At 46.9% G+C, this 16,228-nt stretch overlaps 1 protein-coding gene across 1 annotated transcript in view; it reads left to right on the plus strand.

The window, feature by feature from the left end:
* The window catches only part of tmprss7 (transmembrane serine protease 7), a 126,145-nt gene that overhangs the window by 46,300 nt on the left and 63,617 nt on the right, over positions 1-16,228 (plus strand). Inside the window, exons 9-11 of the mRNA XM_070893614.1 lie at positions 6,054-6,166; positions 7,261-7,367; positions 12,777-12,913. Coding sequence (XP_070749715.1) covers positions 6,054-6,166; positions 7,261-7,367; positions 12,777-12,913 — 357 coding nt within the window. The remainder of the gene's footprint in view (positions 1-6,053; positions 6,167-7,260; positions 7,368-12,776; positions 12,914-16,228) is intronic.

Consider the following 16,228-nt stretch of genomic DNA (forward strand, 5'->3'; position numbering starts at 1 on the left):
ATATGTGCTGAAGGTGACTCAGATTCGGCTGCACCATGCCTGTTTTTTGGGCACTAAACGGTTCCCACTGCATGATTGGTTTGCCGTGAGGAACTGGTGCTGGCTGCACTCAGCAAAACCAGGCTGCCATATGGCCTAACGGGTTTTCCTGATATTTCACCACTATCCCCACCTCCAATTTGGTGCAGGATAACGGAAGAAAACCAGGTCTATAAGTACAAAACACTACTTATCTATTTGAATACTGTACTGTCATTACACGAACTAGGCTTGTAGTGTCTATGGGCATATTTATGTAACATATCAGAATACATCCCAGTCAATCTTCTTACCCTTCCACCGTCTGCAGTACCAATGGCTTCCAGCGTGTGTCTTTCAAATAAATTTATTCTTCACTCCAAACCTGATACCAGCTGTTTGACTTGATGCCCATCAGCTTCTTTCAGTGTCAGTTTGGTTGAGTGACAACACTCAGATCTGAATCAGATGGTTGTGAGTTCAAGCCCAACTCCAGGACTTGAACACATAATCTAGGCTATACTTCAGTATAGTACTGGGGGGAGGATGGGATGGGTAGGGGACGGGTTGTATCATTGGAGATATCGTCCTTCAGAGAAGACATTAAACTGATGCTCTGTCTGTTCAGGTGTAAGTAAAAGATCCATAGTACTAATTGAAAAAGAGAGTTATTGTCAACATTCTTCCGTCTATCAAAACCACCAAAAAAAACACAGATTAACTAGATATTCATCACATTTGCTCTCTCTGGGACAATGCTGTGTGCAATTGGGTGCCACATTTGCCCACATAACAACAGTGACAACACTACAAAAAATTTATTGGTTACGGAGCAGTTTGAGAGGTCCAAAGGATGTGATAAAATGCAAAATAAAAGTCAGTTTGTTCTTTCACTGGGAAATCAGTAGAATCCTGGAGAAATTCAATCTCTATGTCTAGTCTCTGTCTGAGATAAGCCCTGTATTGTATGCAGCACTTGTCAGTATTTTGAAATCTTTTAGTAGGCCACGAAACCTGCCAGGAATCAAATTGTTAAGGTAGCTATTACATTTTAATTATTATAATTAATTTCTTGACCCCCTATCTGTCATTCTTGTCATGTATTCAACCAGCATTGTAACCCATGTATAATCTGACCTAAGTTGTACACTGTGAGAACAATGACCACTAGGTGGGAGACATTCCTAACCTGGACCTTCAGGTATAAAAGGGGAAGCTCCACCCATCTTCATCACTTGAGTGCTAAGGAATAAAGGACAGGTCACAGACTGACCTTCTCTCAAGCATGGGCCTCGTGTGCATTTATGCTGTATAGTAAGGACGTATCAATGGCGACGAGAAACTGGGATTTAAACCATGCGAGCATGGCCACAAGCAGAACAGACGAGAGGTACTGTGTTAAGGAATGGTTGGGACAGAGATTCAACATTGTTGAAGCAGCACACAGTTTTCCAGGTGACAAGGGCAATCGGGCATGCCCCAACATGTAGTCGAACCCAGAGGGGGAGTTCGACATAGACAATGGCAAGCTGAACTGTGATTCACGCCATTGCAAGGGACAATGCGGCCAGTAATGGGGCCATCAACATCTGTTAATGGCGCATTCAAGGACAGTCACAGGGGCAGTCAGGGACGATCGACTGGCAAGGGATCTTTTGTTTCAAACAACAGCTCATGTTGGAGGCGTGGGGGCATACACTCAGCCGGAGTTTGCAGAGATGAGCAAAATACCTGCAGAAATTGCAGAAGTGAACGCTGGGGGAAATCGCTGGAAGCTGAAGTTCAGCGAGTTCATGTGGAGCACATATACAGTTCATACACCAGGACGCCACCGATAATGATGAAAGTGCTCCTCAATGGCATCCCAGTATCAATGGAGCTAGACACGGGGGCCAGCCAGTCCCTGATGGGTATCAAACAGTTCGAAAAGTTGTGGGCGTCCAAGGTCAGGAGGCCAAAATTATCGCCGATTCACGCACAGCTACAAAATTACACAAAGCAGATCATTCCGGTACTAGGCAGCGCCACGGTAGTCGTGACCCACAAAGATTCGGAGAACAGGTTGCCACTCTGAATTGTCCCAGGAGACGGTCCCGCACTACTGGGGAGGAGTTGGCTTGCTGTCATGAACTGGAAATGGGGCGATGTCAATGCAATTTCCTCTGTGGAGCGAGTATCATGCTCACAGATCCTGGACAAATTTGACTCATTATTTCAACCCGGCATTGGCACTTTCATGGGGGCCAAGGTAGTGATTCACATAAACCCGGACGCCAGGCCAGTACACCACAAGGTCAGAGCGGTGCCGTACGTGATGTGGAAAAAGATAGAAGGCGAATTGGACCGCCTGCTGAGGGAAGACATCATCTCGCCAGTCGAATTCAGTGACTGGGTGAGCCCGATCGTGCCGGTGCTCAAGGCGGATAGGTCGGTCAGGATATGTGGTGATTACAAGGCCACCATCAATCGGGTGTCACTCCAAGACCAGTACCCGCTACCGAGAGCGGAGGACCTCTTTGTGACGCTATCCAGTGGCAAACCTTTTTCAAAATTGGACCTGACCTCAGCTTACATGACCCAGGAGCTGGCGAGTGAGTCGAAGAAGCTGACCACCATCACGACACACAAGGGGTTGTTTGAATACAACAGATGTCCGTTCGGGATTCGCTCGGCCGCCGCGATCTTCTAACGAAATATGGAAAGCCTCCTCAAGTCGATTCCAGGGACGGTGGTTTTTCAGGACGACATCCTCATCACGGGTTACGATACTGAAGAACACCTCCACAACCTGGAGGAGGCGCTACGCAGACTGGACCGGGTAGGGCTGCGACTGAAAAAGGCGAAGTGCGTCTTCCTAGCTCCAGAGATAGAATTCCTGGGGATGAGGGTAGCAGCAGATGGGATCAGCCCTACTGCGTCCAAGACGGAAGCGATCCAGAGAGCACCCAGACCATGTAACACGATGGAGCTGCGTTCGTTCCTGGGGCTCCTGAACTATTTTGGTAACTTTCTTCCCAAATTGAGCACGCTGCTAGAGCCGCTACACGTGCTCCAACGCAAAGGTCGCGAATGGGTCTGGGGGGACAGCCAGGAAAGGGCTTTTAATAGAGCACGCAATTTGTTATGTTCCAACACTCTGTTAACACTATACGACCCATGTAAGAAACTTGTGTTAACCTGCGATGCGTCGTCCTATGGTGTCGGGTGTGTGTTGCAGCATGTCAATGTCAAGGGTCAGTTACAGCCGGAAGCTTATGCCTCCAGGAGTCTGTCCCAGGCAGAAAGGGGTTATGGGATGGTAGAAAAGGAGGCGCTTGCATGTGTATATGCTGTAAAAAAAATGCACCAGTACCCATTTGGCAAGAAATTTGAGCTGGAGACAGATCACAAACCCCTAACGTCCCTTTTGGCCGACAACAAGGCCATAAATGCAAACACATCGGCCTGCATACAGAGGAGGGCACTCACGTTAGCTGCCTATGGCTACACAATTCGGCACAGACCGGGCACCAAAAACTGCGCCGATGCACTCAGCAGGCTCCCACTAGCCACCACTGAGGGGGCAACCGAGCATGCTGCTGAGATGGTCATGGCTGTTGAAGCTTTCAGAAGCGAAGGCTCACCCGTGACAGCCCGTCAGATTAAAGTCTGGACAAATAGAGACCCGCTATTGTCTTTAGTCAAGAAATGTGTCCTGAATGGGAACTGGGCAGCCACGTACAGGGCATGCCCTGAGGAATTTAAACCATTTCACAGGCACAGGGATGAACTCTCGATTCAGGCCGATTGCCTACTGTGGGGTAACTGCGTAGTCATGCCCCAGATGGGCAGAGAGGTGTTCATCAGAGAACTCCACAATGAGCACCCGGGCATTGTCATGATGAAGGCAATTGCCAGGTCACACGTTTGGTGGCCAGGGATAGACGCAGATCTGGAACTTTGTGTTCGCAGGAGTGTTATTTAAAATGACACACTCGATCCATTTGGAGTAGGCGTCTGCTACAACCAAAAACATTTTTCCCATGAAAGGACCTGCGTAGTCCACATGGATGTGTGACCAAGGCTTGGCGGGCCATGGCCAGGGGCTAAGGGGGGCTTCCCTGGGCGCATTGCCCAGCTGGGCACACAAGCCTGAGGGGCAAAGTCGTGGCGGTGACAGCAACTGAGGGGCGGAAGTTGTGTGCGGAGCAGAGTCACTGTCGCGATGACATCATCATTGTGCCGCGTCACCACGGCTTTACCCTTCACTTAAAGGGGAGAACCTTCGCGATTTTTAAACTTCGACCCACTGGGCCACCAGGGAGAGTTTCAGTCGGGCCAGTGGGTAGCACCCAAGAGGGCATACCAGGCTGCCTATTGATGGCCCGGCTGAACCCGGGGGCATAATTGTCGGGCCGAAAAAAAAACATGGCGGCAGCGGCAGTGAGCCCTCCCCTTTAAGGGAAGCCGCACCGCCACTGCAGAAGGCCAAAGCCTCACTGGACCACTGGGGAAAAGCTTGTTTTTTGGGGGGCCGAAGATTTTCCTCGGGGAATGTCGCCGTCGGGGATTAGAATGGCAGTGCGCACAGTGATGACGTATTTAACACCAATCGGCAGCAGTGGAGCGCTAAGGTGGGGGATCGGGGCACCGCCAGGAAAACTCGGGAGGGCAATTGGGCTATCAGCAGTCATTCCACCAAAAGTCGGTGGTCACTCCACCTCGCACTTCTCCCTTTCCAACTTTCACAAAGGCTAACAAATATCTAAAGTTAATTTTGAAGCTTTGTGAAAGATGCAACCAGCTTTGTGGACTGCAGATTTGTTTTCCTATGCAGCCCTTTACCTTTAAGAACATATATCCCTTTAAATTTGAATTGTTGACCTGATGTAATGCATTCACTATTTGGCTAGCCTTCAGCACAATGTCAAAGCTGCACAGGCAGCTATCAATAATTCTTCAAATAAATCGATCCTACAAGGTGGCTTCAGCAATCTTGGTCTGTGTAATGTATTCGCTTCATGGGTTCTTTGCTTAAGAGTTCATAGCAACAGATTGCTATTGAGGACTAGTTGGTTTATTAGCAAAGGGTTAACAATCACACTACACATTACTTGTTCATTCACCAGGTTCACAACCACCTGCCTCATCGTGGATCCCCTGAACCCAACTGGCTGGGGTTTTATTGAGTCTCGTGAACGTCACGTGACTGGCTAAGCCACTCACAACTCAACAGCTCAACAACTCTTTTGTTGCAAAACAAAAATAAACATTAAATCAAGTGCCCCCTTATTAAAGGGGGGTGGGACACTCCAAACACTTTTCAGATGCCCCTTTTTTTAGGGCACCGAGAGGCAAATTATACAAGTGCCCCCTGACCCAACAGCTCTACAACTCTTTTTGTTGCAAAATAAATAAACATTAAATCAAGTGCCCCCTTATTAAAGGGGGGGGGCACTCCAAACAGTTTACATGTCTTTTTTTTGTTTTTGTGTTTTTTGTGGGGTTTATGTGTGTGTTTTTTTTGGCACTAAAACACACAAATTATACGAGTGCCCCCTATAAAAGGGGAGGGGGACACTAAAACCCGGCAATAAAACAAATTAAACTTTAAAACATACAAAATCAAATAAAAATTTGGTTGCCGGGGGTGATGATGCACTCCAGTCCCTCCGGCGCCGCAACAGGTCTACAACTCTTTTGATAGGACAAAATTAAACATTTAAGTCAAGTGCCCATGATCTGGGGGACACTCTAAACACTTTTCAGATGCCCTTTGTTTTTTTTTGTTGGTTGTTTTTTGTGATTTTTGTGGGGGTTTTTGGGGGGTTTTTTTGGGCAGTAAAACCAGAGATATATATACAAGTGCCCCTTATTCAACAGCTCAACAAACCTGTGAGCATACTCACAGGTGCATATATTACAATCTGGAACCAAATTGCCTGGCCACCAAGTTAAAACATGCTTTGGGAAAGCAAGTAAAATGTGGGAAGCAGATAATATTTTTTTTTTAAAGTTTTAAGCAAAAAAATTGATTATTTTCTTTGTTTGCCCAGAATTTGAAAGCACCATAATTTCAACAGATGGGACGAGATTGGAAGGAAATATTACCAGTCCATATTATCCAAGTTATTACCCCTTAAGATGTAATTGTACATGGACATTTAAGGTAACATTTGACTCCATATTTGGAAAATTTGCTATGCTTCCATAATTTAATTTTTGATGGAAAATTAATGCATGTAAATATTCTGCTTAATTTGGCGCAAAGTACGCTTTAGTAGTCACATCATTGATTAGTATTCACTTCAAACTTTGATTAATGTAGGTAGTCGACCTGTAGAAGTACAGTACGACATTAAAATAATCAAATTTTGCATGTTTTTTATTCGTCTTTTAAATGTAACAATTTTGAAATATTTCATCTTGCAACTCAATGCTTTAAGGAGAGTGCAGCATTCTACCGTAGAACTCCATGCTCAAATGGTAATCATACAAGAACAAAATAGGGTTATAGAGAAAACCATAATTTGCAGTGAGGTACCTTCAACAGAAGGCTAGAAACACATTGAGGGTGATTTCCTCACCATTTCTGTCACACTTACTGTGCAGAAACAATGTGGGAATCTTTTTCAGTGAGGAAATTCATGGAATCTGTTTCTGCTCGATTTTTGCTTTTAAGCGGTTTCCCCCATTTCCTTGCATTTCTGGAGCCCTCCTGTGTTGTGCCTGTTGAGTCACCACTGGCTTCATTTGCATATGTCAATGTGAGCAGCTCTGAGTTTCCTGGGTTTGGAATGCTGCTGCACTTGTTAAGTTAAACTGAGTTCTACAAGATAAAGAAAGAAAGAAAGACTTGGATTTATATAGCGCCTTTCACGACCACCAGACATCTCAAAGTGCTTTACAGGCCTGACAATTATGCCCCCGGGTTCAGCTGGGCCGCCAACAGGCACCCTCTTGGGTGCTACTTTTGGAGTGTAGTCACTGTTGTAATGTTGGAAACGCGGCAGACAATTTACGCACAAGCAAGCTCCCACATTCAGCAATGTGATAATGACCAGATAATCTTTTTTTTTGTTATATTGATTGTGGGATAAATAGTGGCCAGGACATACTCTTGACTAATCTATGACCCACCGTGTCCTGAACTCATGGTTGGAAGATTAAATTGGAAAGGAGGGATATGGGAAATATAAATTAAAAAGGGGGTCTAGGATCTCAACAATTACTTTGACAAATGTTGTGTTCTGTGTTCATCAGACTTCTACAGCTTCTTTTGGATTAGCATTGAAATTTCATAACTACACCGTGAAGAAAAAGGGACTCGAAAGATGTGATCACGGCTGGTGGAAAATAAATGAAAAAATGTAAGTGTTGGGATTTTTAATTATTATTTATATTGCATCTATGTAAAAGAGTTAGCATTTATGTATTTTATTTTTATTTTAGCCTTTTCTATTGCTGTTTATTATAAAGTGACAGCTCACTAGCATAAAGTGTTAGATTGTTATCAGAAATACATTATTGTAAAGTCCTGTCCCCTCAGTACAGATTCACACGAGGCATGTAGTGAAGTCAAGGTCACTCTGGACCTGCTCCTTTATTTCACAGCTCTGGAATGCTGCACTTGCCTGAGACATGTCCTTATATACCTGTCTCTTGCAAGTGCACCCCTGGTGGTAAGGTATGCTGGTGGTTACAGGTCATATCTTATTACAGTCATGTATAGCATGTTAGGATACAGTTATATATAATAATGTAAGATACATGACATCACCCTCCCCCAAGGTCTTATTGTCTTTATAGGTTCAGTCTCTCAGGTGGTCTACGCTCTCGCGTGGAGCGTCTGAGTTGTGGTTCAGTTGTTTGCCTTGGTGTCAGTTTTTCTTTGGGTGTGGTTGCTGGTATCTCGCCTGGGCTGTCTGTTTCGATTGGTGTGATTGTTGTTGACTTGCCTGGGCTGTCTGTTGGGATTGCCCTTTCCTCAGGTTGTTCCCTCTGTCTGTCCACCAGGTGTGGTGCGAGTTCCACATTGTAGTCTGCCTCTGGTTCCGCAGTGTTGTTGGTAAATCTGCTTTTGACTTGGTCTACATGCCTTCGGCAGGTTTTGCCATTGTCCATTTGTACTACCAGTAGCCTGTTTCCTTCCTTGCCTGTTACTGTCTCTGCAAGTCATTTGGGACCCCTGCCATAGTTTAGAACAAACACTTTGTCCCCTATCTCATTCCATCTCCCCCTCAAATTTCTGTCATGGTATTCAGTCAGCTTAAGGCGCTTTGCCTCAACGATTTTGTGCATGTCTGGGAGGATTAATGAGAGCTTTGTCTTTAAAGTCCTTTTCATCAACAGTTGCGCGGGGGGATCCCAGTCAATGAGTGCGGATGAGATCTGTATGCCAGCAGCAGTCGCGACAGGCAACCCTGCAGCATGGGACCTTGGATTTTAAGCATGCCTTGTTTAATGATTTGCACCGCTCTCTCTCTGCCTGGCCGTTGGAGGCCGGCTTGAATGGTGCCATCTTGACGTGATTTATGCCATGGTCAATTATAAAATCTTGGAATTCTGCCTGGGTGAAGCACGGACAATTGTCACTGACCAATATGTCAGGGATTCCGTGCGTTGCAAACATGGTTGCGAGGCTCTCCACAGTGGTGGAGGTTGTGCTCGAGTTTAAAATGGTGCATTCGATCCACTTTGAAAATGCATCTACAACTACGAGGAACATTTTGCCCATGAATGGGCCCGCATAGTCTACGTGCACCCGCGACCACAGTTTGGTAGGCCAGGGCCAAGGGCTCAGGGGAGCCTCCCTGGGGGCATTGCTGAGTTGGGCACAAATGATGCACCTTTGGACGCAGAGCTCCAAGTCCGCGTCAATACCAGGCCACCAGATGTGGCTATGGCCTTCATGAGAACAATCCCCGGGTGCTCGCGGTGGAGCTCCCGGACAAATGCCTCTCTGCCTCGCAGAGGCATGACTACTCGACTGCCCCACATCAGGCAGTCTGCTTGTAGTGATAGCTCATGCATGCGCCTGTGAAAGGGTTTTAATTCCTCGGGGCAGGCATCGCGAGCCTCTGCCCAGTCACCGGTTCGGACACATCTTTTTACGAAGGATAATGTGGGGACGCTGGCCATCCAGGCTCTGATTTGGCGAGCCGTCATGGGTGAACCTGTGGACTCAAAGGCATTGATTGCCATGACTATTTCACAGTCCTGTTCATCAGACCCTTCCGTGGTCGCCAGGGGTAGCCTGCTGAGCGCGTCGGCACAGTTGTCTGTGCCTGGTCTGTGCCTTATGGTTTAGTCGTAGGACGCCAGCATGAGTGCCCACCGTTGAATTCGCGCCAAGGCGTTGGCGTTTATTGCCTTGCTCTCGATGGGAGGGACGTGAGGGGCTTGTGGTCAGTTTCTAACGTGAACTTGGCCCTGAAAAGATATTGGTACATCTTTTTGACACCGTACACGCACGCAAGCGCCTCCTTCTCTACCATTCCGTACCGGCGCTCTGCCTGCGAAAGTGACCTGGAGGCATAAGTTATGGGTTGTAATTTGCCCTTACTATTGACATGTTGCAAAACGCACCCGACCCCATACGTTGACGCATCGCATGTGAGAACTAGCTTTTTACCTGGGTCAAAGAAAGTCAAAACAGAAGGTTGCGTGCCTTATTGAAGGCGCGTTCCTGGGCGTCCCCCCAAAACCAATCGCACCCCTTCCTGAGTAGCACGTGGAGAGGCTCCAGCAGCGTGCTTAAGTTCTGCATAAAGTTCCCAAAGTAATTGAGTAGCCCGAGAAAGGCGCGCAGTTCTGAGACATTCCGGGGCCTGGGTGCCAGGCGAATTGCTTCTGTTTTGGACTCTGTTGGACTCTGGCAATCCTTCTGCCCAAAAATTCAACCTCGGGTGCGAGAAACAGGCACTTGGATTTCTTGACTCGTAGGCCTACCCGATCCAACCGCTTTAGTACTTCCTCCAAATTACGGATATGGGAGTCGGTGTCCCTGCCTGTGATAATTATGTCGTCTTGAAATACAACCGTCCCCGGGATGGACTTGAGCAGACTCTCCCTGTTGTGCTGGAATATGGCAGCTGGCGACCTGATGCCGAATGGGCATCGATTGTACATGAAAAGGCCTCGATGTGTGTTGATGGTGATGAGTAGCTTGGATTCCTCGGTCAATTCTTGCGTCATATACGCAGATGTGAGGTCTAGTTTTGAGAAAAGTTTACCTCCAGCCAATGTGGCAAATAAGTCCTCCGCTCTGGGCAGTGGGTACTGGTCCTGTAGGGAGACTCTGTTTATGGTAGATTTGTAGTCCCCACAGATTCGTACGGATCCATCAGGCTTCATGACTGGGACGATGGGACTTGCCCAGTCGCTAAATTCCACAGGTGATATAATGCCTTCCCGCAGAAGCCTGTCTAGTTCGTGTTCAATCTTTTCCCTCATCACATAGGGTACAGCTCTGGCCTTGTGATGGACCGGTCTACCATCCTGTGTGATGTAGATTTTGACTTTTGGCCCCTTTGAAAGTGCCCACACCTGGCTGAAAGAGATGTTCAAATCGCTTTATAACTGTTGAGCACGAGGTCCGTTCCTCTAATGACATGGCATGGACATCATCCCATTTCCAGTTTAGTTTTGCCAGCCAGCTTCTCCCCAGCAGTGCTGGGGGGTCTCCGGGGACAATCCACAGGGGAAGTCGGTTCACTGTCCCTTTGTGTGTGACAGAGAGCATGGCGCTGCCGAGGACTGGTACGATTTCTTTGGTATAGGTCCTCAGTTTGGTGTCGACCCTTGTGAGTTTTGGTCTGTCTCTTTTATGCGGCCACAGTTGTTCAAATTGTTGAGCGCCCATGAGAGATTGACTCGCTCCCGTATCCAGCTCCATGTTGACAGGTATCCCATTGAGTAGGACCCTCATCATTATAGGAGGCGTCCTGTTGTAGGAGCAGCGGCCATTGATCGTGTTGACCCGCTATACATCGGTGTCCCGGGTATTGTCCCCCCCGTCTTCTGGTCCGCTTTCTGACCCATCCGATTCGTATACCAGCCGAGCTGCCGTTTCTTTGCACATGCGGGCCAAATGCCCTGTATATTCACAGTTCCTGCAAACAGCTTGTTGAAATCGACATCCCCTTGACGAGTGCCCACCCCCACACCTCCAGCACAGACTGCTTGCAAAGAATGAGCTGTGTCTGGCTGATCTCTCTTGAGCTTCTCTCAGTTTGTAGTTGATTGCTCGCATTGTGCGTTGATGAGGTGTGAACGGCCGTTCCTGTGGCCCTTGATGGCTTCTGGTGCCACTGCCTGCTGTCGAGAGCCTGTTCTCCCGGTTTTGTCTGTGTGTGGGGGTAGCAGCTTGTTTAATGCTGTGAACTTCTTCTTCCGATATTTCGTTCGTTGTCGTACCTGCATTGTAAATCAACCTCGTTTCTTCTTCCCCAACTAAGAATGTCTGTGCAACCAGTGCTGCTGCCTCTAAGGTCAGGTTCTTGGTCTCTATGAGCTTTCGGAATATGCCTGCATGGTCTATTCCTTCAATGAAAATGTCTCTCAGCATTTCTCTCCTCAGTTCATCGGAGAACTCACATAAACTAGCCAACCTCCGAAGTTCCCGCCACGAAGTCGGGTATGCTCTGGCCCACACAGCGTCTGTAGTTGTAGAACCTGTGTCTGGCCATGTGTAGGCTGCTCGCTGGCTTCAGGTGGTCTCTTACCAGTGTGCTCAATTCTTCAAACGACTTGCTTGCTGGTTTCTCGGGTGCCAACAGATCCTTCATCAAAGCGCATGTTTTCGAGCCACAGCTGGTCAAGAGATGGGCTCTTCTCTTGTCTGCTTTGTCGTCTCCTAACCAGTCTTTGGTTACAAAGCTGTGCTGGAGCCTTTCTATAAAGTCCTCCCAATTGTCTCCAGCATTGTACTTTTCATCTGATCCGTTGTTCGCCATTCTGTGGATTCTGTAATCTCGTAACTCGTCGCCACTGTAAAATCCTGTCCCCTCAGTACAGATTCACACGAGGCATGTAGTGAAGTCAAGGTCACTCTGGACCTGCTCCTTTATTTCACAGCTCTGGAATGCTGCACTTGCCTGAGACCTGTCCTTACATACTTGTCTCTTGCAAGTGCACCCCTGGTGGTAAGGTATGCTGGTGGTTACAGGTCATATCTTATTACAGTCATGTATAGCATGTTAGGATACAGTTATATATAATAATGTAAGATACATGACAATTACGAAACCACTCTTGACAGCAGGACACTGGTAGACCTATTAATCATGATATAAATGTCCTGAATTTTAAGTAATAGATTGTAATCATTGGTGGCCGGCAAAATCAACTTTACATAAAATGAGAATGAGACATAATCGCCCCAGATGCATCCACATGGCAATAGTCGGGGGGGGGGGTGGGGGGAGAGGGGGAATGGGTATAGCATAAACAAAGCACATATTTGTGAGGTTGTTGAATAAAAACCTTTCCTGTTCCAAAAGCAAAAATTGCGTACTTCAATGTGGATGAAGCTATTTTTCACAGGTTGTCTAAACTAACTCTAATTATTTAGGTTTTCTCAGATAAGGTTGCAGCAGCCCATCTCATGCCCTAACAATGTACCAAGTAAAATATTTATTATTTTGAGGAAAAGATTATTACTCTGCTAATCAAAACATGTTTTTCTCAGTCTACAATCCTGCTCCAATATTAATTAGAATATTGAAAAAATATTGGTCTGTTCAACATTGTAATTGTAAGACGTGCTTTTCATACAGGTACTGCGGTTATCAAATAGATCACCAGACAGTATTCCACGTAGCTAATTTCCTGGTCAGTATCATGTTCCAGTGCAGTGGAAAACAATCAGACAAGGCATTTTTAGCAGAGTACAGCAGTTACAACATCAGCCAGCGTAAGGATCTTCTTATTCATGATTTTAAATTTATTTGTACAGTTGACTGTTTGCTTACTGTATCCAACTGAGCAAAGCTCAGAATGTTAGGAACTGCAGATGTGGCAGCATGGTTGAACAAGAATTAGGGGTGGAAATTTGGTCTTCTGCCGCTCCTCTTAGCACCCCAGGGGGGCGGCAATGATGGCAGAAAGCACTAGTGTCCGGGCAGCCAGCTTCCAGCACCCCTCCGGGACATTTGGTGCCGGTATTGACTGGGTGCGGAGCAGTACCACCCGGAGAGGCGAGCCGGTGTACAACACCGATGGTTGCGACACCAGCTCGATTTTTGGTTGCTGCCCGACCTGTAGCGCTTCGTAGTGTGCCCTGGTGGAAACGCCTGTGAAAGCAGGCATTCAAAGCTGTAGTGGCCGCAGTGAGGTCAGTGATGCCGACCTCAGGTAAGTGTGATGGTTTAAAAAAAATGTTTTTTTTGCGATTTATGCTGTGGTGACATGAGCTATCTATTGGGAATGTTTTTGGTGATTTTTTTCAGGTTCCCCCCCTCCCCCCCCGCCCCAGGCCTCTGCTATGGCGCTCTGAAACCGGCTGTTTAGGTTGGAATTTTCCCTTGCTCAGCCGGCCAAGCACCTTAAAAGAGGCATGCAATGCCTCCCTTAGCACCGCGCTCCAAACTCCGGGTCCAGCTGGTGAATTTTGTGGCGGCAGACGCAAACCATTTGCCGGTGCAAAATTTACCACTACACCCGGGACACCGCCCCAACTGAGGCGCGACCAAATTTCCACCCCTTAGACTCCTGCTTTAACCAGATGGTCATGCGTTACATTCATTGGGCAACATGTCACTTTAATCTGCCTTCTACATTTGGAACTTATCTTCACCAATTTCTGTATCGATTTCCAGATGGCGTGTTTCTTGATAGCAATGTGGAGAGGAAGGTAAAATGGGGTATTGTTAGCCTTGTATCCTGTTGACCAATCATAGAATGAAATTGTAATGGTTCGTTTAGTTACCTCTTGCACCATCGTGGCTACTGTGGGAGAAAGAAGGAAGCCAGAGATAAAAATAAAATGGAGATAATAATTTTAGAGATGCCAACATTGCAAGTGTAAAAAATACTGAGATTTATATCCCTATAAACGTGTGTCCAAGGGCAGTTGTCAGGCTGTGAGAGGGAGCACCTTATATTGTCTAAGGAAGAAACTCTGCAGCAGTGGGGTCCAAAGAAAGGCCACTGCATATTTTGCACTTTTAGTTATTGAGGGGGGGTACAGAATGATACTGCACTCAAAGAAATATCCCTGTTTTAAGGAGATTCCATTCAGTCAGTCTTGAAGGAGCAGAATGCCATGTTTGGGGTCTTTATCACATCAAATGCAAGTGATTCATGTTCCAGAGATGAGAAAGAAGACAACTTGGAGGAATGCCCTTTCAAATATTTTAGCAGATTGTGACTGCAGAGATGAACTCCTTGACTTACCTCCTGAATCCAGAAATGCCTAAATCTCAGGAAAAAAATCCGCCGATTTGCACATACTTGTAAAATGTAAGCGATTTATGAATCACGTATTTCTTTACACACATGCACAATTCGACGAATGTTATTCTGAGATTCAGGCATGCCATTGCAAGATCATGCTTGCTATTGAGGGAGTGCAGCGAAGGTTCACCAGACTGATTCCCGGGATGGCGGAACTGACATATCAAGAAAGACTGGATCAACTGGGCTTGTATTCACTGGAGTTCAGAAGAATGAGAGTGGATCTCGTAGAAACATATGAAATTCTGACGGGTTTAGACAGGTTAGATGCAGGAAGAATGGACCCAATGTTGGGGAAGTCCAGAACCAGGGGTCACAGTCTAAGGATAAGGGGTAAGCCATTTAGGACCGAGATGAGGAGAAACTTCTTCACCCAGAGAGTGGTGAACCTGTGGAATTCTCTACCACAGAAAGTTGTTGAGGCCAATTAACTAAATATATTCAAAAAGGAGTTAGATGTAGTCCTTACTACTAGGGGAATCAAGGGGTATGGCAAGAAAGCAGGAATGGGGTACTGAAGTTGCATGTTCAGCCATGAACTCATTGAATGGTGGTGCAGGCTTGAAGGGTCGAATGGCCTACTCCTGCACCTATTTTCTATGTTTCTATGTTTCTATGAAGCTTTGTTTCTATCCAAAATTGCGTCTGTAGCGTTCACAATACTGCTTACCTTTGTTTAATCTATACTTTTCTTATTGCTGGTCTTCGCAGTCTATCTCTGATCACTCTAGTGTTTTTCTATGTGATCTTTCACAATCTCGGATCTTTAATGCTCCTTGCATCTTTCCGCAGAGCAAGCCTTTTTTGCTAACGTTGCTGTATCTACAGAAGACTGTCCTGGCCATTGAGCTAGACTTCTTTGAGTCCTGTACCATTCTGTATCCTAGTAGGAGCAACCGAGTTAGTAAACTGTCTTTTAAGAAAGGCACTATGGTTGGTACATGGCTGAGAAATTAAGTCATGACAATTATTATGTTTGGTATTAAATTAATCACCTTTTCACATTTGGCACTTTGGTCTGCAGTGTCTTTTCATAGCAGCTTCTGAGTCTGCACTGTCAGTACGTCATTCATATGAAAGTTGGCTGAATGGTTTTGATGTTCTCTAATGCAGGAATAAGGGAGTGATGAAGGATGTAGAGTGGACTGTTAATGCAGAGTGGGTTTGTGTAACTATCAGGGGATTAACTCATTAACTCGCCACTGACATCTCTGGCTGCAAGGCGTGGTAGTGGCCCTGAGAACTTAAGAAATAGGAGCAGGAGTAGGCCATTTGACACTTCGAGCCTGCTCTGCCATTCAATAAGATTATGGCTGATCTGATCATGGACTCAGTTCCACTTCGGGGAGGAGCAGCGAGGAGTGAGCAGCGGCCTATAAAGGCCCAGCGGTGGTCCCAGGTCGGCGGTAGTTCGGGGAGGAGCAGTGAGGAGTGAGCAGCGGCCTATAAAGGCCCAGCGGCGGTCCCAGGTCGGCGGTAGTTCGGGGAGGAGCAGTGAGGAGTGAGCAGTGGCCTATAAAGGCCCAGCGGTGGTCCCAGGTCAGCGGTAGTTCAGGGAGGAGCAGTGAGGAGTGAGCAGTGGCCTATAAAGGCCCAGTGGCGGTCCCAGGTCGGCGGTAGTTCGGGGAGGAGCAGTGAGGAGTGAGCAGTGGCCTATAAAGGCCCAGTGGCGGTCACAGGTCGGCGGCAGTTCAGGGAGGAGCAGTGAGGAGCGAACAGTGGCCTATAAAGGCCCAGTGGTGGTCCCAGGTTGGCGGTAGTTCGGGGAGGAGCA

This window comes from Pristiophorus japonicus, chromosome 11 (genome assembly GCF_044704955.1).
Source record: "Pristiophorus japonicus isolate sPriJap1 chromosome 11, sPriJap1.hap1, whole genome shotgun sequence".
NCBI classification, from domain to species: Eukaryota; Metazoa; Chordata; class Chondrichthyes; family Pristiophoridae; genus Pristiophorus; species Pristiophorus japonicus.